Source organism: Anguilla rostrata, chromosome 8 (genome assembly GCF_018555375.3).
Source record: "Anguilla rostrata isolate EN2019 chromosome 8, ASM1855537v3, whole genome shotgun sequence".
NCBI lineage: Eukaryota > Metazoa > Chordata > Actinopteri > Anguilliformes > Anguillidae > Anguilla > Anguilla rostrata.
Genome location: NC_057940.1, coordinates 53,493,493 through 53,520,826, shown reverse-complemented (window position 1 = coordinate 53,520,826; position 27,334 = coordinate 53,493,493). Strand labels below are relative to the sequence as shown.

At 45.4% G+C, this 27,334-nt stretch overlaps 1 protein-coding gene across 13 annotated transcripts in view; it reads right to left on the bottom strand.

Moving 5' to 3' along the window:
- akap9 (A kinase (PRKA) anchor protein 9) overlaps positions 1–27,334 on the bottom strand; it is a 68,084-nt gene that overhangs the window by 25,321 nt on the left and 15,429 nt on the right. For 12 of the 13 annotated variants that reach the window (XM_064348854.1, XM_064348849.1, XM_064348857.1 and 9 more), the window contains 15 exons: positions 26,884–27,064; positions 24,330–24,549; positions 22,985–23,042; positions 22,238–22,441; positions 21,486–21,836; positions 20,632–20,744; positions 18,502–18,719; positions 17,287–17,504; positions 9,491–9,653; positions 7,471–7,683; positions 6,883–6,921; positions 3,696–3,928; positions 3,067–3,186; positions 1,356–1,529; positions 507–611 (listed from right to left, as the gene is read on the bottom strand). In XM_064348854.1, coding sequence (XP_064204924.1) covers positions 507–611; positions 1,356–1,529; positions 3,067–3,186; positions 3,696–3,928; positions 6,883–6,921; positions 7,471–7,683; positions 9,491–9,653; positions 17,287–17,504; positions 18,502–18,719; positions 20,632–20,744; positions 21,486–21,836; positions 22,238–22,441; positions 22,985–23,042; positions 24,330–24,549; positions 26,884–27,064 — 2,610 coding nt within the window. The remainder of the gene's footprint in view (positions 1–506; positions 612–1,355; positions 1,530–3,066; positions 3,187–3,695; positions 3,929–6,882; positions 6,922–7,470; positions 7,684–9,490; positions 9,654–17,286; positions 17,505–18,501; positions 18,720–20,631; positions 20,745–21,485; positions 21,837–22,237; positions 22,442–22,984; positions 23,043–24,329; positions 24,550–26,883; positions 27,065–27,334) is intronic. The other variant, XM_064348850.1, reaches the window with a different exon arrangement.

Here is a 27,334-nt window from a genome sequence, read left to right as displayed (position 1 = left end):
ACTGTACACTACTTCACTTACGAGTATTCTTAATATAATAAGAAAAAAATCCTGTCCTAATTTGCACATGTGGAATGATTCACAAATCAACATGTGATAAGCAGTAAATTTTCTCAGTGCACAAAATGCTAGATGGAAGGAAAACTACCCATAATTTTATCAGGGCCAGCAATGACCGTGAAAACAAATACATTCGGCATAATACACATAATTTATTCATTCGCAGCCTTATTTTGTTGATTATTACTCCCTGCTCCACAGGACTTAGTTATATTGCGTCTCTCCACAGCTAACAGTTAGCAAACTGGCCAAGGCACTGGCCTCGGAACTGGAGTTGGTCCCCGGGCGCTGCACTGTGGCTGCCCACTGCTCCTAAGTAACTAGGATGGATGTCAAATGCAGAGGACGAATTTCACTGTATGTACATGTACTGTATATGCACGTGACAAATAAAGCTTTCTTCTTCTTCTTCTTCTTCAAATGTTATAAATTAAAAATAAAAGTACCTCCTTCTCCTTTCTGTCCAGAGCCTCTCTTTCAGTTTGCAGCTCCACCTCCAGGGTAGTGTCCAGTGTTCCCTTTTCAGGTGGATTCGGACTCTTCTGCTCCACCTGAAAAGTCGCACATCGCAGAGTCCTCCACTGCCATAATGATAACCCACTGCCTGGGGCATTTCCCATAATCCCCACTACTACAGTTAAACTCACACCCCACGGCCTGGATCATTTCCCATAATCCCCCTGAGACTACAGTTAAACTCCACCCACTGCCTGGTCATTTCCCATAATCCCCTGAGACTACAGTTAAACTCGCACCCCACTGCCTGGGTCATTTCCCATAATCCCCCCTGAGACTACAGTTAAACTCGCACTCCATTGCCTGGGTCATTTCCCATAATCCCCCTGAGACTACAGTTAAACTCGCACTCCACTGCCTGGGTCATTTCCCATAATCCCCCCTGAGACTACAGTTAAACTCGCACTCCATGGCCTGGGTCATTTCCCATAATCCCCCTGAGACTACAGTTAAACTCGCACCCCATGGCCTGGGTCATTTCCCATAATCCCCCTGAGACTACAGTTAAACTCACACCCCACTGCCTGGGGCTTTCCCATAATCCCCCCTGAGACTACAGTTAATCTCACACCCCACTGCCTGGGTCATTTCCCATAATCCCCAATACTACAGTTAATCTCACACCCCACTGCCTGGGTCATTTCCCATAATCCCCAATACTACAGTTAAACTCACACCCACTGCCTGGGTCATTTCCCATAATCCCCCCTGAGACTACAGTTAATCTCACACCCCACTGCCTGCCTGATTGCTCAGCAGAAAAGCTGCGATCGGCTCACCTGCGGCGTCTCCGTGCCGACGAGCAGGGCCTGCTCCAGCTCCCGCACGCGCGTCTCCAGCCTCTCGACTTCCTCGCCGCCGTCCTGGACCTCCCTCTGCAGCTGCTCAGAGCGCAGCAGGAGCTCGCTGCACCTGTCGGACTTCTCCTGCAGCTGGGCGGTCAGCCGGTCCACCTAGCACACGCGCACCAAAGGGTCGACTTAAACTGCAGCCATCACCCACACAGCATGCCGCATATGACATAGCTCAGGAGGTAGGAGCGGTTGTCCGGCAGTCGGAGGGTTGCCGGTTCGATCCCCCGCCCTGGGCATGTCGAAGTGTCCCTGAGCAAGACGCCTAACCCCTAATTGCTCCCAACAACCTGACTGGTACCTTGCATGGCAGCCTTTCACCGTTGGTGTGTGAGTGGGTGAATGAGAGGCATCAATTGTAAAGCGCTTTGGATAAAAGCGCTATATAAATGCAGTCCATTTACCATACTGCTTATAACCAATGGCAGCACACACGTGTCATCTACGAGGGGACTGGTGGACTGCAATGTGAATCATAGTTTGCTCAGTTGGCTACTTTCATCAGATGTTGTCATTGGCAGATGTAGCGAAATGCCCAATGGGGAGAATTGCTGATTGTGGGACTGGAGCATTGGTGATGACAAAATCAGCATTCATGTGCAGACGTGTGGAATTGTATCTAAATTCTGTGTGTTTACAAGAAGTCAAAAGCTACAGAAGGTACTGTTCTTCATGGCTGAGAGTCTGCGGTCATGGTGGTTATTTCTGTGGAAAACCCTGTAAAAATGCCAAACTCCCAGTGCTCTAAGGGTATGTGGCATGCCCAGAGAAGGGGTAACTTGGCTTAGATGGCTTACCTGCCACTCCAATTATTATACGATGTAACTGCACATAATTCCATGCAAATATCCAAAATCTGAATGGGAATGAACGGGAAATGGTTCTGGATTTGGCAATTCAATGCAAATACCCAAATTACCCTAATTATGCGCTGATCTGTTATGCAATTAAGTGGATCCTACTAACTATGAAAAATGATTTGACTGCACAGGGAATTCAAATCTCCTCAGGAAGGCGGACGACACACACCGATTCAAAACATCCGAGAGGTGGGCTGTTTGATACGTTGTTCTTGTCACATGACAAGAAGCAAACAGACCCCCTCTGGGATGCTCTGAATCACAACGCGTGCTGTCCAGAACTCGGAACGTACACAACGTGAATGCCTGTGACTGAGTGACTGAGTGAGTGATGAAGTAACACCATTGGTCGGCCGAGTTATGAAGTTACACCATTGGTCGGCGGGATCACGTGTGTTACGTCCAGCCATATACTAGGTTTTGACCTGGTCTTGTTCTTTACCTCTCAGCTACACCGTTCTGGATTTCGACTGCGCATTTTATATTTCACTTGTTGCGACTGCAAATTAAGGAGGATGTTTCTTTTAATGAGCAGGATGCTTCAGTTCCAGTCCGACTGGTTTAGGATCGTATTCTGTTTGCACAGCTACCTTGGCATTGTTCAGACCACACCAGAACTCCCGCCTTGAAAAAAAAAAAGTCACAGAGTCTTCACTGTGACCAGCTCGTAATATGATTGGTACTTCCTTTGTGAGAAAACAATAATGGGAAGAAAAAAAAAAAAACATGTCAGATGGGCCCAGCCCAACAATAGGATAGCTTGGAGAGAAGCACAGTACCTCTTTGTTATATTGGTCAGTGCTAGGCTGCTGCTTTTGTGCGTTCTTCAGTTGTTGTTCTAGCTTCGTGATCTCCTGCTGAAAGACGTCTCTCTCGTGCTCCCGATCGACAGCTTGCTCCTGTTAATCAGTGACAGTTAGACGACATTTTACTCCGAGGAATCGCAGTGGCAGTAGTCAGCGACCTTAAACCTTAAAGGGGGAATTCCACCGCAAAAAAAAACCATTCAACCGCGTTCAACGGAACAAGGCATGACTGCCTAAGTCCCTCTCAGTGTCTCGGTAAAACAATCACTACACAGAAACACGGGCAGCAAAAGGCACAAATTCAGTAGAGCCATGCGTCTACACCGCTGTCCCAAAATAACTTGGTATCTCTTATTGATAATGTTACTTCATTTGGCGGCCAGTTCTTGCAAGAAGGAAATGTTTGCTTATGTTATCTGCATTACCTGACAAATGTTATTACGTTAACTGTTATTACGTAACAAATGACAGAGTTATTATGTTTAAATAGTAACAGTTGCCACACCATTTTTGATTCCTCAATGAAACCAGTATAGACCCGGCTGCACGAGCTTCACCTCTGACCCGTACTGAGCGCAGACTGAGGGAATGGGAGCCCTTACGTCCAGGAACCTGCGGTTCTTCTCCACCTGCTTCTCCAGGGCCTGGATCTGCTGCCTCAGGTCGCTGCGCTCGACCGTGTGCGCCTCCTCCAGCTCCACCTCCCTGCTGGCGCGCTCCTCCACCTCGGCCTCCAGACACTTCAGCCGCTTGAGGAGGTCGCCGCTGTCCTTCTCGGCCTGCAGCTGCACCTCGACCTTCTCCTTCATCAGCTTTTCGGTCTCCTCCAGTAGGTCTGCAAGGCGTTTTTTTGAAAAACCGTCATTACTCCACCTCCGGGTAACAGCAGGGTCTCTCTCACCCTCCACCAGCATCAGTCTCGCACACGTTAAGCGTATTCGACTGATTAAAAAGGGATGCTGAAAGAAGCGGTTGTTGGCTGCTGTGACACAAAAAAGGCCAAAAGCCACCTGAACTTTAAAAACAGTTCAATTTTAACCTACATTTACTGTGCCAATACAGTAGATGCATCGTTTGCGCAGTGAAGGCACAGCTGTGATAAGCCATTCAAAAGGCCTTTCACATACATTAGCTATTATTAAAATAATAGACAGTAACTGCAAAAATTAGTAAGCAATAGTAACATTGGACATTAAAGGTGCAGTATAGAAGTTTTCTTTAGAACACTTTCGTTCATTTTTGGCTAAATTGCCCTCACATTCCAAAAGATATCAATATATTATAACCTCTAAGAAAAAAAAAAATCCGGTCTCTCTGACTGCCCCAGGTTCTGAAATCAGCCACTCTAAATATCACAGCGCCTGAATCTCAACAACCAATCGGGACAGCTATCTGCCTGTCAATCATGTAGCGCTGTCAGAGCAGGCTACGCAGCTAAGAGCAGAGCAGAGCAGAGATGGTGTTATAGCTAGCTAGAAAAATCTGCCAAAATTACCAGTTCTGCCTTTCACTGTGACCACTGTAGTTTTTTTAATCTTTGATTTTTAAAATTTTTTTAAAAAGAAAGACAGTCATTGTGAAACTGGGGACCGAGCGAGAGATAAGACTTGAGTAAAGGTCGGTTGGGATTTCCAGGAATGGCGAGAGCTCACCCACCTGAAGGGCTTCAAAAGTGATGCTGAGTTTGTAGTATTTCTGCTGGACAGGTAATTACCTTGCTTGTTCTATTTCTACGGGAATGTTTAATTGCCCAGAACAGTGTAGCCTACGTAGCTACAAAATGTCAGTAAGTTAGCTGATGCATTTAAGCACACTGTTTACATTATAGCTATGCTGTACGTTAGATGTTATCTTACAGCTAATCTGTAGTTAGCTAGCTACGTTTATATCTACCTATGCTGTTCAAGTGGGGGGGAAGAAAAAAAAAGAAAAAACTAATTGTACACTCCAGTTCCAGATGCGTTTAGCAATATTTATTTGACCGACCTTTCAGCCGTAACTTCATCTGGGTCTCATACAATCAAAAACACTGGTGTCTGCATTTATTGACTGTTGTAAATCAAAACTACATTCCATGTTCGTTGTTTACGTTCATTACGATGACGTTAAGCGTTTTATTTTCTACCTGCGAATGAGGCATGATGTGTTGCATTGTCCCTACTTTACTCCTGTCCGCTCTCCAGTAGTCATATTTCAGGCATCTTATATATGGAGTGTTTGGAGGGCGGGGCTTTGGATGGAGGGGGTGGAACATTCTTATTCTCAAAATCTAGCTTGTTTCTCAAAACTTACATACTGCACCTTCAAACTGCTGAACAATGTTGTAAAAAATAGTTTTTTCTAAAAAGTTTTGCATTTGTGAGTTTTACTAAAAGGCAGCCACAACAACACTTCATTTCTCCATCCTGAAAGATAACTGAAATGAACCCACTCCCACTGCCTGTGCCGCATACCTTAACTGCTGAAAATTCCACCTTAAACCGGCCTAAACTGGTTTAAGCTGTGTTTTCAAAACTTCTAGCTGGTCACCAGCTGCTCACCAGTTGACCAACCTATACAGTCAACTCGATCACCAGCGTACTCTACCAGCTAGAGACCGGCTTCGACCAGCCACAGACCAGCTATGACCAGCTAGAGGTGTCAAATACACAGCTTAAACCATTTTAAACCAGCTTAAGAGTCCCAGATGGTCTCAGCTGGAATTTTCATCAGGGTTATAGCAGGGGTGCCCATACTTATTTGGCTTGCCATCTACTTCTCCAATGGGGGGGGGGAGGGGGGGTATCCCCTTGGAACTAATGTCGGACCAGGGAGTCATTACTCAGTGACACGCGAACAAGGCCGTAGCTTGCCAACTAAACTAGCATAGATAAATAGCTAATTGGACATGGCTTTTCTCCATCTCGTATCTAAACTAAAAAAAAAAATACATCGTTGGACAGTGGTTGCATGCAATATTATTAAGTAGGCTGATCAAGTTGCATAATTGCATGCAACCACAGTCCATAATTTTATTATTTTAAAACAATTTTTAACCAAATAAATCCAATGTTTTCTTTTTTGAGCCTACTTAATAATATTGTGTGTTACCACTATCCAACATTATATTGTATTGCTTAACTACTAGCTTAACTACATTTTCCAGTAGCCTACTGTGTGTGTGCAGTTTAACTATTTCCAGGATTTGAAGTAATGGAATGCTTGGCCTCTGCGATCGCCATACTGGGCACCCCTGCCTTATAGTCACCGAACCACAGGCTCACAGTGCAAACCAGGAAGGAGATTCAGACCCACTTAAATATTAATGAAAAAAAAGGGGCAAAGATGACTTTGGCAACAAACAGATGAACCAACACAGTCTCCGTGTCAGAAAGCAGGCAACGGAAATACTCTAACTGAGCAATCATCTTAACTGCCATGGAAATAGGAAATCAAAAAGATGAAAATTAGAAATCTGCATAGGAGAGAAATCAAAACTGATGACAGCAAATGTTATTCTGGAATAAACTACAAGTAGAGATGATTGCCTATTAGGAAAGCTTTATGTACTATGTTTAATATGCATTTTACCATGCTACAAAATAAATTAATGCACAACCAAAAAAAAAACATTACTGGAACACGTAAACAAACAAATTAGAAGGCGTATGCAGTGGTTAGTTGAGTGAGTAAACCCATGGCAAGCAAGCTTTGAGCAATGCTGGACTTCGAACCCGCTGCGCGTGTATGCCACCTGATCAGAAACAATATTCACGTGAAATAACGCGGCCATGCTCAAAGTGAACACACCTGCTTCAGGTGCTGCAACGACTGCAGCTTCAACTAGCCCTGGAAGAGTGAGAAAGCAGAGAAACGGAACATGCTCTCATTACACAGAGTCTCGCAGACGGAAGGAAGCAGAGAGAGATGCACACTGGGAAATATCTTGTTACACGACTCATGTTACGTGTTACATGACAAAGGATGACGTTTTTTTTTTTTAAAGTTTGGAGAGTTCCTGCTAAACATTCCCAAAAAAACAAATCCCTCGATTCAACCCCATTCATACACGTACTCACCATCTCAGTGGCTGGGATATATAGTGGGCTTTGCTGTGTAAGAATTTTTCCTAACACGTTAAATTCAATGCACAGAAGAATTAGGCCACGTACCCAAGAATGGGATCTCCATGGAGTAAAATACTGATATTTACAGATAGATTTCACTGACAATCCAGAGAGGAGTACGTCAGCGATGTGAACAGTTTAAAAAAAAAATTAAAGTGCAAAATGAATTAACTTAACAAAAGAATCGGCTTCCTGTGACACCTGGAAGTGAAACCGCAGCGTTTCCACGGCGTCGGTCGCGGAACACAGGGGGGAATGCTGGGATACCTACGCAGCTCGCGGGACCCGGTGCCGTCTCTCATGGCGCTCTGCTGCCGCGCCAGCAGCTCCTTCTCCCGGTGCACCTGCCGCCGCTCCTGCTCCAGCTCCTGCAGGCGGCTGCCGGTCACCTGCAGCTGCTGCTCCAGGTGCAGCAGCAGCTCCTGCTTCTCGCCAAGCTTCCGCTCCAACACCGCCCTCTCCCCCGAGTACCCATCGATCACACCTGCGGGGCACCAAGACGGGTGCACAAATACAACATGCACGGTGACGCATACACACGAAACACAAGGTGCCACGCACCATCTGTATCCATATTTGGATGTGTGTGTAATACAACACACACGGTGACACATACACACAAAACACAAGGTGCCACGCAATATCTGTATCCATATTTGGATGTGTGTGTAATACAACATACACAGTGACACATACACACAAAGCACAAGGTGCCAGGCAATATCTACAGTATATCCATATTTGCACGTGTGTGCAATACAACACACACAGTGACACGTACACACAAAACACAAGGTGCCAGGCAATATCTATATCCACATCTGCATGCAACTGCTTCACATACCTCTTCGATAAAAAACAATTACAAAATTAGGAACTATATTTTTAGATTGCAAAACATTCAGAAGGGCCATTCACCTCACAGATACTTAGGCGCTGGCTAAATTCATCCGATGTAGGACACTCAAACACCATAACAGTAAGCAAACACCATCATTAGTAATCATATCAAACAAAAAGGAGGCAACGTGTATAGTGAAGGGTAAACAGAACAAGACAATCAAGTCCTTCTTTTGCAACAGATCGAAAAGCAGCTGAAGTTACACTCAATTCAATGCTTTATTGCCACATCAACTTTGAAGTTGCTCGGGAAGCGAATTATGTGAATTATCTCTATCTTTGATCATTTAGGTGCCCACAGAGCATGAATTATCAAAAACGGAGACAGTGAATAATTCACCATTCTCGTTGATATTACCAACTAAGCTAGTGTACAATCAAGTCACAGGCTAGTTTGTATTATTGTGAAAATATCGTTAGAAACTCATTCTTCCATCCTCTTATATGTTCCTCCTGAAGTTCATCAATTCAGCATGGATTTCAAACCACTCCCAAAATTAATTCTTGGCTTCTGCACCTGTCAGCACTGGCGATCTTTTTTTTCCAGCCACAACATTACTGCCGAAAACCCAGACCAAGCCTTCTGTCAGAAATGCATTTGCCCAAATGTAACTGGCCATTTGATCTGACCAATCAAATCACTACTTACAGTCCTTACCAAGTTCTAGGATGCAGCTGTGCCTCTTACCAACACAAACAATGGGATTATAGGGAAACCCACAAACATCTAATTGCTTAGGTTGGTATGAAGCATGGCTACACCCTACAGCATGGAAAGAACTAGCTAGCTGAAGCACAGCATTAGCATTAGAGTTAGCTCGAGAGATTATAGGAAAACCTCTAACATCTCATTGTTTGGGTTGGTATGAAGCATGGCTACACCCTAGAGCATGGAAAGAACTAGCTAGGTGAAACGCAGCATTGGCATTAGAGTTAGCTCGAGAGATTATAGGAAAACCTCTAACATCTCATTGTTTGGGTTGGTATGAAGCATGGCTACACCCTAGAGCATGGAAAGAACTAGCTAGCTGAAACACAGCATTGGCATTAGAGTTAGCTCGAGAGATTATAGGGAAACCTCTAACATCTCATTGTTTGGGTTGGTATGAAGCATGGCTACACCCTAGAGCATGGAAAGAACTAGCTAGCTGAAACACAGCATTAGCATTAGAGTTAGCTCAAGAGATTATAGGAAAACCTCTAACATCTCATTGTTTGGGTTGGTATGAAGCATGGCTACACCCTAGAGCATGGAAAGAACTAGCTAGCTGAAACGCAGAGCATGGCATGGGAGAAGGCTGGCTGCCGTATCACATATTCCAAGTAGGCCAAAGGGCAGAGCACAAGCTACGGCCTGCCCCTCCCGAAGGAGCGGTTAGCGTTCCACGCACCTTCTGCCCTGTGGAGCTCCAGAGCGAGCCGCTGGCGGGCCTGGGCCTCCTCGTTCAGGCTCTCCTGCAGCTCCTCCTGCCTCCTCAGGAGCTCGACCATCTCCTCGTTGTGCCTGAACGACTCCCGCATCAGCTCCGTCTGAGTGACCTGCGCATGCTCCAGCTTAAGGAGAGACAGAGGAGAAATTCACTCACTCTGCCTGCCCTGTATATCCAGAACGTCCGATTTGTGATTAAATCTCAAAACGACAATATTTAATAAGACATTACTTCATTGATGTAGCACAGTAAGAAACAAATACAGGAAATAACACAAAATAAAATAGTCAATAAACTCAGTCCCCCAAGAAGTGAGACATACACTACATTTCCAAAAGTATGTAGACACCTGAGCATCACCCCCTTATGTTCTTGTTGAACATCTCATTGCAAAAGCATTAACATATGGAGTTGGCCCACCCATTTGCTGCAGTAACAACCTCCACTCTTCCGGGAAGGCTTTCCAGTAGATTTTGGTACATGGATGCAGAGATTCGCTTCTATTCAGCCACAAGAGCATTAGTGAGGTTGGGCACTGATAGTCGGGTGATAAGGTCTGGCTCACAGTCGGCATTCCAATTCATCCCAAAGGTGTTTGATGGGGTGAAGTTCAGGGCTCTGTTCTGGCCAGTCAAGTACTTCCCCACCGAACTCGGCAAACCATTTCTTTATGGACCTTGCTTTGTGCACAGGGGCATAGGCATGCTGAACCAGGAAAGGGCCTTCCTCAAGCTGCTGCCACAAAGTTGGAAGTGCACAGTTCTCTAGAATGTCATTGTACACCGCTAAGATTTCCATTCACTGGAATTAAGGGGCCTAACCCAAACCATCAAAAACAACCGCACTATTATTCCTTCTCCAACAAACTTCACGTTTGGCACTATTCGGGTCGGTGCAGTTGGGTATTTGCCTTCCGCCAAACTCAGATTTGTCTGTGAGACTGCCAGAAATGAATCACTCCAGAGAACGCGTAGCCACTGCTCCAGAGTCCAATGGCGGTGTGCTTCACACCACTCCAGCCCACGCTTGGCATTGCGCACGGTGATCTTAGGCTTGTGGATGGACGGAAACCCATTTCATGAAGCTCTTGATGAACAGTGCACGTGCCCCCTTTTTCCCAGGCATTTTGGAGCTCTGTAGTGGAGTTTAGCAATCGTGGGCAGACGATTTTTTTACGCGCTACATGCCTCAGCACTCAGCAATCCCGTTCTGTGAGTTTGTGCGGCCTACTGCTCCTGGCTGTATGCTTGATTTTACGCACCCGTTAGCAATGGGTGTGGCTAAAATAGCCAAAACCACTAATTGGAAGGCGTGTGCACATACTTTTGTACATGCACAAAATTCAAGCTAGTTTGTCTTGCCATGTTTTCTTGCAGGTACTTCAGTCCTCTACTGACAAGAGATGGATAGAGTTTTTGTCTGTTCAGAATGTAAATGTTTACCAGTTGCAGCTATATTTACCGTTTTTTAATTTGTTTATACTGTGGTATAGTTGGTTTAGGTTAGCCTAAGGTTTGGCCTATGTCTGTGACAATCTTTTAAAATTATTTCTCAGCCTCAAAATGGCTTCCTTGACATTGGCACAACTCTGGTCCTCTTGTTGACTAACGCCCAAGAAAGACTCCAAAGGCAATCAAAACTAGACAACGAAAGCTATGTTATACCGGCACTAAGGAAGCAAATTAACACAAGTTCCAGTAAATGCCTCCAAACTCATTAGAGCATACTACATCCTACAGCAAGACAATGATCCCAAACATACCAATAAAGATTTCAAGGAAGGCTGACCTAATTTTTTAGCCTGTTCAGCTTATTTGAAAAAATAAGGCATAAGGAAAAGAATAAGAAATGCAATAATTTTGCTGTTCTCACTCTGTGTGATGGCCTAATGTTTGACTCCAACAAAGCACAGTGAAATTACCGTTCGCCTGCTTTAATTGTTCACGCTTAATTCAATTTTTCCTCACTGCATGGTGCAGTTATGAAATTGCTACAGATCAGTTTCTCCACAAATACATAGATAATCATGCCAGGAAACTTTAAGGACAGATAATTATGCCAGCATCCATAATTATCCTAATGTGTGATCGAATACTAAATTGGAACCTAGGCCTATATATCAAGGTGCACAATCACTGTGCCGAACAGTGATGTGAGCACCTCGGCATTCACTGCCAGAGTAACTTTGTGCCACAACACCACTCAGGCCCTGGCATGGGATTTCTTTTCTCCAAACGTCTTCAATTTCAGTTTCACAATCTGAGAAATTTCTTTTTTTCACACACACTGCCACTCCCTCTCCCTCTCCCCATCCCCCTCCATCTCTCTCTCTCTCTCGTCTCTCCCCTCTCTCTCTCCTCCCCCCTCTCTCTCTCTCTCCCCCCTCCTCCTCTCTCTCTCCCCCTCCCCTCCCCCTCCCTCCCCCCTCTCTCGCTCTCTCAGGACCAGGGTGTGGTGGGAATCTCCCAGCAGCCTCCCTTGTGTCTGTTTCTGACATCCCCACCTCAGGGACATGAACATCGGATACGTGGACGCTAAACAGCCTCGCTGTTTAAACCCCCCCGAGAGTTGACCTCCGACCTCAAATCTGCCTCTGTGGAGTGAAGCGCGCAAACACTGTCGCACCGCTTGCTCCTTTATCTCAGAACGTGCACTTCATTTTCCACACGTTCCCTTTCCCTTAAATCAAACAACTGTTTAGATTAGATTACGTTAGTTTCGCAGTTACATCACAGCAGTGCGACCTAGCTCCAGGTCCAGTGGGCAACGGTGCCTGCAGGTATTTTCTCCAACTGAGCGCTACGCCATCTGATTTTACTCACGATTCACCCTCCTCTGTTCAGGAAGTACGCTCATTATTGAAATTAGGTGGTGTGGGCAACCAAACACCAGCAGACACTGCAGCCTGCAGGGCCTGGAGCTGAGTAGCCCAGGATCAGAGCTGTATTCGTCCTCAAGAGGAGACACATTTTCCTAGCTTTTCCCAGAAATGCAGGTAGAAATACAGGTACATTTGTGCACGACATACACACACACGTACACACACACACACACACACACACACGGACAAAACAACGTGTCATTAACAGACACAACAGCTGCCCAGTGTAAACCCAGGGTGGCGTTTGAGGGTGCTGATGGGACTGGGAACAAAGCTTCCCTTATCCTGGAATGTCAACAGAAACCAAATTTACAACCAAATGGCGATAGCTCAGTGAGGAGGACTGACACGTCACGGGTGGCACTGGTGGCTTCCCTTTTAGCTTCTGCCTTATAAAGGCCGTGTATGTTCAGAGTGGGACGACTTATCATCTGTGTGGGGGATTTTTAAAAAAAAAAACGTTTTCTTTTTGGGTGGTGAGCAGTGAGAGGAAATTTAGGAGTCTACAGAGCAGTATGGGATAACCCTTACAACTCCTTCATGTTAAAGTGATACGTTTAGTTTTTATACTGTTGTAATGTCTACTCGAATGTAACGTAGTCTTCGGCCACCAGTTCTCCCTCTTCTGGTTCAGCGTTCTCACAGAAAAACCGCACTGTTGCAAAACTACTGTCCTTTTTAAATTAACATTTTTAAATAAAATGTTTTAATATATATATGATTTTGGAATGGAACAGAACCTCAGTGTTCAAGATTATATTTCCTATGGCTTATACGTTTGTGAAACGTCAACCAACTTTCTGTCAACAGACATGCAGACAAACGCTGCCGACAATGATTTCTTGTCTGCAAACTCCCTGAATGTCCAGCCCCATCTTGTCCTTTTACTATACTGCAGCATTTTATATCCATTTCCACAAATTAGCTGTGTACATATTACCATGAAACTATGAAGGAATGAGGCTGAAAAAAATAGGCCTACATGTGATTGTCTTCAGTTGAAGATGCATCACCAGTATACATGAATGACCATTATTTTTGCATAGATGACTTGTTTTTATGTGCACGACATACACACACGAACAAAACAACTGAATATGAATAACTTATTTTGGTTGCCCTGGTGAGCCTGCAAAAGGAATACATTTTCCCAGAGATACAGACACCTAAAAATGATGCCTCAGTAAAAGGCACCAATTTTGGGCGATGAATGCTCATTCATTTCTCAATGGCTATTTCATATTTGGAACTCTAGCTTCGGTTTTAGTCTTTACAGATAGGTAAGGAATGTGTACATTAAAAATTAAGAGATTCTGGAGAACAGGCCCAGCAGCCTAATCCTTTACTCGTGAAATGACTCAATCTTGAAGTTGCCAACAAACATTTTTTCTGTAACCTACCTCACTCAAAATAAAATACGGTAAAGTGGTCATCACATTTGCATTGCCGGAAAAACATTCTACACTGCATTGCCTAAAACGATAAACAGTCGGACCAAAGCCACACTAAGATTAAATATAAGCTCATAGTAAAAATTTTCAGAACAAATCTTAGAAGCTTCTGATCATTTGACCAGAATGCTTCTTTTTTTTTTTCCAGCTTCGGTTGGTATGGCCAGAACACGCCACAATAAAACAAAACTCGCAAACAGAATTAGACATTTACGGAGCAATATTTCCCTATCACACCTACAGCAGGAATGGCAGTAACACTATTTCAACCGTCAACCATTCAATCTAGCCATATATCAAATCACCACCCATCCTATCGTCATCACGGTCACGATAAACAGAGCTCAGAAAGCACTTACTGTGTATGGCGGTGTAGGCAAGGAGATTTTCGAGACAACCTTGAGCAAGTGGCCATTCTTCTTGTGATTAATGTGGGAGATGTGAGTCTGTATCACGACCGCATTTTTCTCATTCAAATTGGAGGGCGAGGGCAAAGGAAAGGGCCTCGGCAAGGGCACGCGAGTCTCCACTTCGTAGACGTCCTGATCTTCTCCTGCCAGCCACATCTTCTCCAGGATATCAGATTTACAGTGAGTTCGGTAGGAATCCATCGCGGGCGGTCCTCGTCTCCGGGGCTACGGGGTTGAACCCTTGGCTGAGGACGGTGGCATTGCGGATACCTTATGTGAAAGTGCCCACGGTCTAGCACAGTGCAAAAAAAAGGCCAACGTAGTAGAGCTAAGCAACAGTCTCCACGGAACTGCCGGGAAAATCCTTGAGTACACAACACCAACTCATGTGACACAGGAACCGCAGCTGGTCCAAATCAGGAAGAATGCCCATTCCAAGTGAAAACCGCTGCCATAAACGCGTGAGTTCGGCTAACTAGACAGGTGCTCTCCCTCACATCCTGCACCTGCAGTAAACGCGCATTCCAAAGTCCTGTGATAAAGACGGAGCAGTATGCCTCTGGCCGCCAGTCAGCACTCTCCACTGCTCCAGCAACCTGACAAACAATTCCATGACTCCACGGCAACAGGTCTCCGGGAGAACTCACAGCCCCATTAATTACTTCACACAACACGCGTCAGCATCGGATATACCACAGGGAGGATCGGGGAGGGGGGGGTCCTCCTTCCTTCAGCAGAGCCGCGTTTTGAAAAACAGCAGCACAGGCAGGCAGGGCTAAACAGCACTTCCTGAACAGACTCCGTACAGGATGTGGACCTGCAGGAACAGGAGAAGGCGTGGCCTGTAGCCTAGAGCTAGAGGCGGCAGGTAGGGCTGCTAGTGCACGCATGCGCGCACACGCACACACACACACACAGACACACACACTTCTCACAGGAGCTGGTCTGACTGGATTTCTATTCCACGTCATTGGAGATTAAATGAGTTGGGAGGGTGTACGGACAGGTTTTTGCCCATCTCATATAATCACAGACGGGCTCTCTCCTGTTCAGCCTGAGCTGAACTATACGAGACAGGGTTATTCTGTGCTGTGCCTACAGAACGTGTCCCAGCGTACTTCTAATCACCTTCACAGCTAGCCGTTTTGGAAGAGATTTTTTTTTTTGATGTTCAAACACCACACCACACTGATTTTCTTCAACAAAAAAAACATGTATATACAAATATAGCCTGAATAGCATTATATAAATGAATGAATGAACGTCTCAATAAATATATAAAGTGTGTGCAAATAAATTTTAACCTTTAATGCCACAAGCAGACTTGACCGATCTCAGTTTTAAAACACATCCTGTATGACAGAAGTTGAGCAGGGAAGGTTGATGACACACAAATGTGACCAAAAGAACATTCTAGATGATTTTGTGCTTCCACAACGGTTTGGGGAAGGTCCTTTCCTGTTAGAGCATGACAATGCCCCCGGGCACACAGCGAGGACCATAATAGAAATGGTTATTCAAGAACAGTGTGGAAGAACTTGAGTGGCCTGCACAGAGCCCTGACCTCAACCCCAACCAACACCTTAGAGGAACAACTGGAAATGCGACTGCGAGCCTGGCCTAATCGCCCAATCAGTGCCTGACCTCACTAATGCTCTACTGGCTCAATGGAAGCAATGCAAGGCACCAACAGCTAGTATAAAGCCTTCCCAGAAGATTGGAAGTTGTTATAGCAGCAAAGGGTGGACCAACTCCATTTTAATGCCCATAATTTTGGATTAGACATCGTATGTCAGGTGTCCGCATACATTTAGCCGTGTAGTGTATATCCCCACCGTAGCGGCCAGACAGATGTTTGGACATGGTTGTGTCGTGGGTTTGGCAAATGCTTTTGTAAAAATCCATCCAACTCTGGCAACTTAGCTACCTTTCTTTGCTGGCCCATTTTCTCTTCACTTTTTGTGTTTATAAGGCATTTAGATACCCTTAGTTGGACCTAGGCCTAACGCAACCAAAATTTCACCTCCGGGGGCCTCCAGTGGCGTAGCCCATAGAGCGCTTTCCACATGCTCATTGCGAGCCGCGACATAGGCGGTTCGAGTCCAACCACCGACCCTAGTCTCCCCATCTCTTTCCTCCTAATTCTTCCTGTCTCTCTACACTGTTCTATCCAAATAAAGCTGAAAAAGCCTAAAAAATAAAAAAATAAAAAAATAAATTTCACCTCCAAAGCTAGCTAACATTCATTCTGTATCAGGCTATCACATGACACAAAAATATAAATCTGACATTGGGCAACAACACACAGACACATTACCCAGCGATCTCTGCATATAAGAAAATAACACCTACCAACCTACCAAAGAAATGGCTGCGAATTATTTAACTGAACAACACACGAAACAGATGGCGCTGAGCAGATCAACATATGTTCCTTCTGATGTTTAACGAGCGTCTCAATTTCACGGGCCCTTGGATGAATGGGACACTTCTATGAAAGGATCCACGAGAGGGTCACGAGCGCCCCCCCCCCCCCCTGACCTCGAGCCCCAGCGCTGCCTGTACCCCCGTCACACGTCACACTGCGCGCACTTTGACCGTTTATTTAACCGCTTACCCATCGAGGTTCATTAGCAATCAGCTCACAGCAAGCGCTGGCAGGTGTGCGACAGCGCCCGTGACAATGACCCGCCATTTTGTTGGCAGCCATGTTTAATTCCGGCCGGATCTGAAGCGGCTGGCCCGGGAATGACTGAACGTGGCGGAAAGTGACGATGCTCTAATTTAAATCCATGGCAGCTAAAAGACCCGATATGAATGAGCTTGCCCAATGCGAGTTACTCTAGTCAGGTATTCGGCTGGAGGCATTTTTGCAGTTCATCTCCGACACGAAGCTGAATGTCAGATGACACAGCTGTAGTGAGCAGAGAGGGGGGAAAAAAACACCCGTACATGCACATGCCGACTTTTGTCCAAACAAGACCGCACTGCAGCACGAAAATGAAGGTGCTTCACCTGATTGGTGGTTTCAGTGATGGCCACCAGGAGTTTCTCCACGGCGGCCTGGAGGCGGGAGCTGATGTTCATGAGGTACTCCTCGTTCTCGAGCCGAGGCTCCGCCCCCGTCGGCAGGCTCGACAGCCCCTCGTCGCTCTCCGTCCCCCCCGACCACGCGCTCGCGTCATCGTCTCCCACCTCGGCCTGGCTGCCATGGCAACCACCAGGCAGCGCATCTGCAAATAACAACAAAGGACAGAGCACCATCAGTAACACGCACACAGTTTACTGTTTACAGCAGTTAAGCATTCTATCACCATGCAGTGGTGATGATAATAATTTTGAATTAAAGAAAAGACTGTGAGAATATAAAAAAACATATTGCTCATATGGAGCTACTTCTTTCTCTCTGGTGCACTGGCAAACAGAAAAAAAAACAATTTCTTAATAATTCCCCCCCCAAAAAAAATTTAACTGCATGCTTATAGGACAATGACATGATACTCACATTTTTTATCTAGCGTATGCAGTATTTTCCAAGAACAACTTGGATATGATACATAACCATCTTACACTAGGCACAAAGCGGCGATAACCCAAACGCAATAATTCTTGCTGGTTTTAGACGGATGCAGTTGTCATTTTCACGTCCAGCATCCATGTTGTTAGAATAGCAAATGAATTTTCATGTGGGTGGTTTGGTCCTAAGATCTTAAGAGGTGTGGTCAGGTGAATTGTTGGCATATTGCCATTTTGATAGCTGTAAGTGTGTGCCAAGATCAACTAAAACCTGGCCTTTTGAACAACAAGTCATGTTGTAGTTGTTTCATGGTTATTTAAAAGACAACAATGTGTGCCTAGATAGGCGAGAGCACAATACACTGTCTAGAAATACACTGTAATAAAAAATACAGCATGTGGTTATCTTTACTGTAACATACATTCTTCAAAGACAAACCTTTGTGTGGGAGGACTCATAAGCCTTGTATGACCGGTTTCCTCACAGAAGCTGTACAAACTTGTGACATTTACCACAAAAAAGAATTTGGCACTATGGACAGGATATTGATATTTTGGTTACCATTAATGCTATAATCCTTCTATCGAGGAACTACACATCTGAGAGCCGTCTTAACCTGGCTTGAGGAAAAAAAAAAACCTTGCCTCGTTTCCACACTTTCTACGATACGAAGCGAGGTATGAGGATTGCAGTAAACATTAGACCACACCCACCTCCACCTCCACCAGCCCCGGCATTATGGGAACTGTAGTCCTGAAAGGCACCAGCTGAGGCCCTCTGCCCGCTAGCCCGCGGCGCAGGCTGCTTCCCTGCGGAGGCGTCCAGGAGGCCCTCCATGTAGTGGCCGATGGTTTCCTCGGTGGCGGCCGTGGTCTTCAGAACGTCGCTCAACACTTGGCGCAGGTTTCGGTTGGCCCGGCGGAGCAGGTTCCTGCGGGGTCAGAGCAGACGATAAACCATTATCTATACCCGCTTATCCTGGAGCAGGGCCCATCCATTATCTATACCCGCATATCCTGGAGCAGGGCCCATCCATTATCTATACCCGCTTATCCTGAGCAGGGTTCATCCATCATCTATACCCGCGTATCCTGGAGTAGGGTCCATCCATTATCTATACCCGCTTATCCTGAGCAGGGTCCATCCATTATCTATACCCGCTTATCCTGGAGCAGGGTCCATCCATCATCTATACCCGCTTATCCTGAGCAGGGTCCATCCATCATCTATACCCGCTTATCCTGAGCAGGGTCCATCCATTATCTATACCCGCTTATCCTGAGCAGGGTCCATCCATTATCTATACCCGCTTATCCTGAGCAGGGTCCATCCATTATCTATACCCGCTTATCCTGAGCAGGGTCCATCCATTATCTACACTTACTGCAGTTCCATCTTATCTTACGCATCGAGCAGGGTCCATCCATTATCTATACCCGCTTATCCTGAGCAGGGTCCATCCATTATCTATACCCGCTTATCCTGGAGCAGGGTCCATCCATTATCTATACCCGCTTATCCTGGAGCAGGGTCCATCCATTATCTAATAATTTAAATTATTAAAGCTAAGGGCAGCAATGTGGCGCATCCTGTTGAAGGCACTTTAAAAGCCTTTGTTTATGAATATAACTGAAAATCGCACCACTGGACGCCTGGTTCTCTGGCTCCAAAGTCTCCCTTTTTGAAGGGCTGTTGACTGTTCTTTGTATCGAGGAGAGCAGTTTGCACTGTCATTGATTTGCTTTTCAGGTGAATGCTTGTTTCAAATCATTCCAGCGACTGTGTAAAACAAAAAAAAAAGCCCCATAATACCAAGACCAGCCAGTTGTGGGGGGAAAGCCTTTCAAACAGCTGCAGAGAACAGAACCTGTGATTGTATTCAGAGCATTCAAGAGCCATTCCTTTCTTCAGCATGATGTTTTGTAGTGCATGACACTACCTCGGACACACCCTGTGCTTTATACAAAGGCCGAAGTGAAGCATTAATGTAAATCAGCCTCTATTAATGCCACAGCCCAAGAATCAGAGAACAAAGAGAGAGAGATCTTGTAGCGTGAGTCAAAATTCCAAGTACACTATTTTTTTTAAATGCATATAACAAAAATGTTTTAAACACATCCAGAATACAAATGAGATAAGTACTTAGTCTACCATTCTGATTCATGTTTTTACCCAGTGGAGGTTCCTTTCATTATACTGTAGGCGGCAGTGCAGTATAATGGGTAGGGACCTGGTCTTGTAACTTAAAGGTCACAGGTTCGAATTCCCAGGTAGGGGAGGTTCACTGCCGTTGAACCTTAGAGCAAGGTACTCAACCCGTCGCTGATGTAAGGTAATTACGTTGCTCTGAATAAGAGCTCAATTCTGCTAAATGCCTGTAATGCAGTGCAATTATACACAATGTGATGTGTATAGTAATGTCATTCACATGTCATATTCAATTGGAATAAAAATCGGAGTAAAACTACAATTAGACTCCAGTACACGCTTGCACATCTGGATGTCCATTATGAGACACAGGTTCCAGCCCATGCTCAGGCGTACTACAGAACCTGCCCCACCAGGGGTTCGAACCTGAAACTTCTGAGTCACAAACTGAGACGCAGTATATTTGGGTAGTAATTGATTAAGTCTACATATAACAACTACGCACTACAAAATGCACTGGCCATTAAAAGCATAACTCGTGTGTATATATACGATATGGGAGACAATAAAGTAAGCTGAATACCTTTTTGAAGACAAGATGCAACGTGCACATGCTACAGTGTGTGACACTCAGTTTACTTATATTCATCTCTGGTGAAAAAAAAAGACTGAAAGACCCTCATCACCACACAAACCTTTCATTCGTAATAACATCAGGGGAAACGTCTGATTGGCTTATGTCTGGAGGCAGGCTTCCGGAGCTGACTCCTCCCCCTCGTGGCCTCTTGTCCGCTTCTTCATTCTGTAACTAAGACAACAGAGAGAAAAAAAGAGACGAAAGTCCTGACATTCTGTTCGAAACTCACTGAACACCATGGCCTCAACGCAACCAAAAGTTTAGCGAACAACAGCTCAACCTCACTGGAAAACAAATACATTTGAATAAGACAAGAAATGCACATTGCTAAGGCAAACGGAAACATTGCTATTTTTCTTAACGGTGCCACGGCAACAGAAATACCGGTAAATGACAACAGGGGAAATAAGCCGCACTTTTTGGAAGGTACGGTAAAGACATAAGCAATTAATCCTCTAATCTAGTAGAGAGCAGCCTGGAAATCCCAATCATAAGCATCCATTGATGCTTAATCTGTGGACAGAACTCCTTGTTCAACTCCAGTTAATCTGTGTCAGTGTACTTGTTCGGGCTCTGACCTGCTGCATTGCCTGAATTGCAGAATGTAATATTAGAGAAAGGGAACTTGAGTAAACACTTTTTATTTATTTTTTAAATTATTGTTTCAATTATTTAATAAAAAATGTATGCATCTATATGCACTGAATTTTGTTGCGTTGCACTTTGAGTGCTGCAATTAATTATGGACTTTCTGATGCTCCGTTAAAGGTTACCTTTGTGGCAAAACAACATCCTGAAAAAAGACTTCTCTGCAATGATGCATTGGGTAAGAACGGCCCAATTCTCAGTCGTTGTGCAACGTGGGCAGTTTTTTTGAAGAGCTCTGCACACGGCACGCCGCTCAGTGCTCACCTCAGCGTGTTGCCTGGTTACCCTCGGCGGTTTGGGTGAAAGCAGGAGCCCAGCACCCTCGTTCCCTCCGCAGGACAGGCCCTGGCCGCCCGGGGGGGCTTCGTTCAGACGCGGGGAAAGGACCTCCGCAGGCCGCTCAAGTTCGCCCTCCCGCCCGTCTCGTTCTGCCGCGAAGCCCCGCCCAGTCTGCGCCGCCCCTCCCCCGGGCCCCCCGACCCCGGGCGTCGGCTCGTCCGCTCCCCCGAATTCATCACGGCGGGTCTGCGTCGTGGTCGCGGCCTCCCTTGCTTCCTTGGCGATCCTCGCCAGTTCGGTCTGTTGTGCAAACTCAATGGACATCTGCACTATCACCTGAAAAGTGCATGAGAATAAGACCGGTGAAAGATCTTCAAAGGAAACATATTACAACATACTTCTAGGTTGTCCATTCACAAAAAAATCGCCTAAGTATACTATCTAGGCGCTAAGTGCATATACTTGTTTATGTCACTGTATCCTAAATACTTCTACAAAAGACTACAAATATTACACTATATTAAAAACACAATAATGGACATAAAGCACTTTGTTCATATTTATAAAGTTTTTTTATATATACAATATTAAAATGTTAATAAATAATAAATGTTAGAATGTTAACAGATGGAAGAAAAAAAAACATTTTAGGGTTTAACGGGTGATCAGGAAGAAGGGTTGACAGAAACACTTCAAGGCACGTACCACAAGCTATCGGAAATTTCAGAGAAGCATACCTTTGCGATTTCCTCTTCCACCCTCTCCTGGTGCTGTCTCTCCAGGGTCTGGATCAGCTGTGCCGCCTCGTGGCCTTCCATGGACCACACTCCTCCGTTGATGCCCCCGGGGTGGTGCCCAGTAGCGGGGGAGGCCTCCGGCTCCACTGCTTGCGCCCCCCCGGCACCACGATCGTCCGCGAGTCTCTCCAGCTCCGCACGGCGCTGGGGGAAAACAGTTCGGCGTTTTTTCACCGCCTATCAGCAACTGGCTCTCAACAAGAAAACGAATCCCACTCTCTCTGCCTTTCCTAGGACCGACCCACAGGTAAATCCACCTTATTATTTTCCACGCGATGAAAAAGGCACAAATTTGTGGGATCTACTCTGCGCTTTCCTCTCCCCCAGCGCCAACGGCGACCGGACGCAAAACACAGGCATCCCACGCTCCAAGATGGAGGCTTGTGCGGCGAGCATGCTAAAAGCTACCAGTTCACTCACGCGGAGAGAATTGGCCTTTCATGCAGTCTAACGCCACGACCACACTCGTATTACGTAATCTAGCCTCCTTTCCGCCATCATTAAATCCATTCTAACGCGGTCTCTTCGTCTCCGCGTCAACGCACGGACCCGGGGGGCAAAGTTCTAGCCATGACCTGGATTCAACCGCACCGAGAGAGCGCATTGAGTCACTTCATTTAAATAAGCGAGACGCACTGCTGTGAAAAGACTGTTTTCTATTTTAAAAGGCATAAAATAAAAGCAAACCTTATATTCCTCACTTTCCTCCTCGTTGGGTACAGTGAACTGTGATTCTCTTGAAAAGCTGAAAAACAAAAAATGAAAAGGATATAAAATGCAATGTTTTTCCTAGTTTCCGCATCACGCAGAGAAACATTTAGCAACTTTAAATCTCCCCTGTGTCCCATATTTGCATTTGTGAATAAACACCTGGAATAAACATTTAGTGCCAATTTGATGATGTGAAAACAAAGCAAACTTTTTAAAACACATTAATAACCCACTGTATGCGCGTAACAAATCAGTGAACAGCAAAAATATTTAGACAGAATATACAGTTACAAGGGCATCTCTATCCACTTGGTGATCCTGTTCAGGAGCCAGCATTTGGCCTGTTCTTCTCTGAGGAGGTCTAGGAAGTTTCAAAAGCCTAGGGCAGATCAGACGGCTTAAACAGTTCCTGAGACATAATGATAATAATACACTTACAATATTTAACTTTTCAATTAATATTGAAATTGTCCAATTTTTTTTATCGCCTACATCTCAATGCACTGTGCTGGTCCCTTGAAGATACACAGGGAGATGACGTGTCAAGTTGATGGAGGCAGTAAAGCCTCTGGAGTCCCTGTCACACAAAGTAACCATCTAGGCCCTATTTTGAGCCAGGAAAAACCTCTGATTCACTGCCGTGAACAAGCGAATGAGGCTTTCTGTTCATGAAACGAGTTGCTATCCGCTACGATATCCACTGTGTGGAATTCCTACAAGCGAAATCCAAGAGCAGCCTTACAGCCACTTGCAACGTTTGCAAAGCAAGTCTTCCAAGGGGTTGCGTTAGCACTGCTTCTTAAAACAACAAATTTGATCTGAAGAAAGAGCACTCCGATTTTTCACATCTACTATACGTCCATACTCTATTTTGCTATTAGACATTTGTGTGAAACTTTGTCATAATTAGCGTATGAATTCTTGAGTTATGGCCAAAAACATGTTTTGTGAGGTCACAGTGACCTTGAGCATTGTCCTTTGACCAAAATCTAATCAGTTCATCCTTGAGTCCAAGTGGACGGCTGTGCCGTCGCGGAGGCATAAAAAATTTATATTTCAGTGAGTCAAGAGGTAGTAAAACCTCACTCTCTTATCTTTGCACTACCATATTTATAATGATCACTCAAGTTCATTATTTTGAGTAAAGTGTGACCAAACATTAATGGGAACATTTTTACCACAGTTTGTAGAGGGGGATGTCGCTGCAAACTGAAACTCGGGATATGATTTGTGTTAGCTCTCTACCGTGCGCAGGCCGCTCTGGGCGTGGTCTGTCTGTACGGTCGGCCTCTGGGGCCCGCCGCTGCGGAAACTCCCATACCTGGGCAGAGCTGGAGAGGCGGTGAGGTCCAGCAGCCTCTGCTTCAGCAGCACCAGCTCAGCCGCGTGCCGCTCCTCGGTACGCCGGGCCTCCTGCTGGAGGGAAGCCCGCAGCCGCTCGACCTCCCGGCTGTGCTGCTCCTCCAGACGGGTCCGCTGCTCCTGGAAATGAGCCTCCAGGCTGGCCGCCTCCTCCGGGGACCGAAAACTTTCCCCCGGACCTGGAGGACCCGCCAGGACAGGCCGGCACACAAAGGAATAGGGTTAATAAGGAAAGGTCAGGGCCGTCTGGGTAGTGTAGAGGTAAAAGCACTCGCCCACCACCGGATTCGATCCCCGGCAGCGGTACTTCCGGCTTGGTCAGACGTTCCTACGAACACAGTTTGCAGTGTTCGCGGGTGGGAAGCCGGTGAGGGTATGAGTCCTGATCGTTGCATTAGCGACTCCTACTGGTTGGTCGGGGCGCCTGTTCAGCGGGGAGGGGATCTGGGGGAGATAGCGTGAACCTCCGCACGCGTTACGCTCTCCCAGTGAAACTCCTCGCTGTCAGGTGAAAAGAAGCGGCTGGCGACTCCACATGTATCGGAGGAGGCATGTGGTAGTCTACACCCTCCCCAGACCAACAGAGGATAGCGCATCGACCAGGACCGTGATACACACGGGGAAGTGGTATAACGACTAAATTGGGGAGAAATGGGAGAAAAATGGCAACAAAAAAAAGAAAGGAAAGGTCATCTTTCCGCACTGGACCTCCAGGAACACGGAGGCAGAGGAAAGGACGTGGTTACCTTAATTAATTTCAAGGTCATGTGATGTCACTTTGTCACGTGAGCAATTCAGCATGAAAATAATCAGCATGGTCAGGGAATACCGTGTTTTAAAAAGATGTTTAAAAAATCCAAGGTTTACCGCCCCAGTGAAACATGACTGAAATATATTTTTAATTATATTGTCAGAAAGTCTAACATATTTGCATAATAAAATTATAACTGAATTTTGGTGTGTTAAAAAAAAAAAGTATAAAAAAACACCAAAATTCATAAATCTCATAAATCATCAAATAAAAGATATATAAACGCACATCAAGTCACTGTCAAAAAACGCATGGCATATGATTGCACTTTTCACACAGATAACTTATAAAGTAACAGTAAATTTATACTTCTATACTTTATACTTTAATAACCAATAATCCAAGTCAATGACTACCACTTCTACCAAAATCTAAACTGAAAACTACTGACCAAAAGGTCACATTAAGATATATTTCTAAGGTTCAGGAAGATTCAGTCAGATATGAGTCCTCATTTCATTGCTACTATGATCACTTGTTATGTTACAGTTGAAAGTCACCAAATGTTCATACTTTCTGGAAAAGATAGTTAGCTGGCTTCAGTACAACTGATACTGTTCAGTGAGCTGGCTAGCTTGTCAAATATAATAGTTATTTAGTTAGCTAGCTAACCACAACTTCTTACTAGATCAGTCTTGCTAGTTAGCGTACCAGCTAGCTTTAATGTTACAGTCAAGTGTAGACATCTGTAGACAAATGCTTCTACAATAATACTGACTGCTTTATTACTTACGCATAAATGTTAACCCAGTGTTAACTTAACCCAGCTCTTGACTGCATGATATAAATAAATAAATAGCCTTTATTTTCACCTGGAAAAACATGGATCCTACATTTTAGCGGTAGGAAGGTATGGGGCGATTTTTTAAATTTTTTTTTAAAGTGTACAGACCACAGACAACGCAAAATGTGTAAAACAAACGCAATCAGTGAGTATTAACAGGAAAAAATGAATTATGTCATCAGTACTACCGTGATCATCAGCTGAATGTGCTACAGGAAAGTTCAATTCAATTTTACAGAGAACTGTTGCAAAGACACTTTACAGAGTAGCAAGGCAAGAGACAGCATGCTAAATAAATAAATAAATAAATAAATAAATAAATAAATAAATAAAAAAAAAATGAACGCAGGGCCGTCCATTCGTGTGTGACCTTCAAACGGGAACACAGGGTACAGATCAGTACAGACCAGTGCAGATCAGTGCAGATCAGTACAGACCAGTGCAGATCAGTACAGACCAGTACAGACCAGTGCAGATCAGTGCAGATCAGTGCAGATCAGTGCAGATCAGTACAGACCAGTGCAGATCAGTGCAGACCAGTGCAGACCAGTGCAGATCAGTGCAGATCAGTGCAGATCAGTACAGAGCAGTACAGATCAGTACAGACCAGTGCAGACCAGTGCAGACCAGTACAGACCAGTGCAGATCAGTGCAGACCAGTGCAGACCAGTGCAGATCAGTTCAGACCAGTGCAGATCAGTTCAGACCAGTGCAGACCAGTACAGATCAGTTCAGACCAGTGCAGACCAGTGCAGATCAGTGCAGACCAGTGCAGATCAGTTCAGACCAGTAAAGATCAGTTCAGACCAGTTCAGACCAGTGCAAGCCAGGCGACGACAGCATGAACTATGGATCAAAAAACAGCCGTGACGCGGCTCTCTCTCTCTCCCTCTCTGTCCCCCGTTTCATCTCTCTCACCTGAATGCGGCCCCCTCAGGTCCTGCAGCTCCCGGAGGTGCTCCTCGCGCAGCTGCTGCTCCTGCCTGCGCAGGCAGGCCTCCCGCTCCACCTGGAGGCCCTCCTTCTGTAGCTCCAGCTGCGCGGCGCAGATCTGCGAGAGGCTGATGCGCAGGGCCTCGAACTGCAGCTGAAACTCCTCCTGCGCCAACCAAAATCAACCAGGTTAAAACCTAGTATATGGCAGGACCTAACACACGTGATCCGGCCGACCAATGATGTAACTTCATAACTCGGCCGACCAATGGTGTAACTGTATCGCTCACTCAGTCAGTCACTCAGTCATTCAGTCACAGACATTTTGTTAGGGCTGGCCCCGCTGTTGCGGTCCAGCCAAACAGTTTGAAATATACTGATACTGGTGCACACATTTTGTCTCCTCATGTATGTATTTTTCCACTTTTAATCAGTC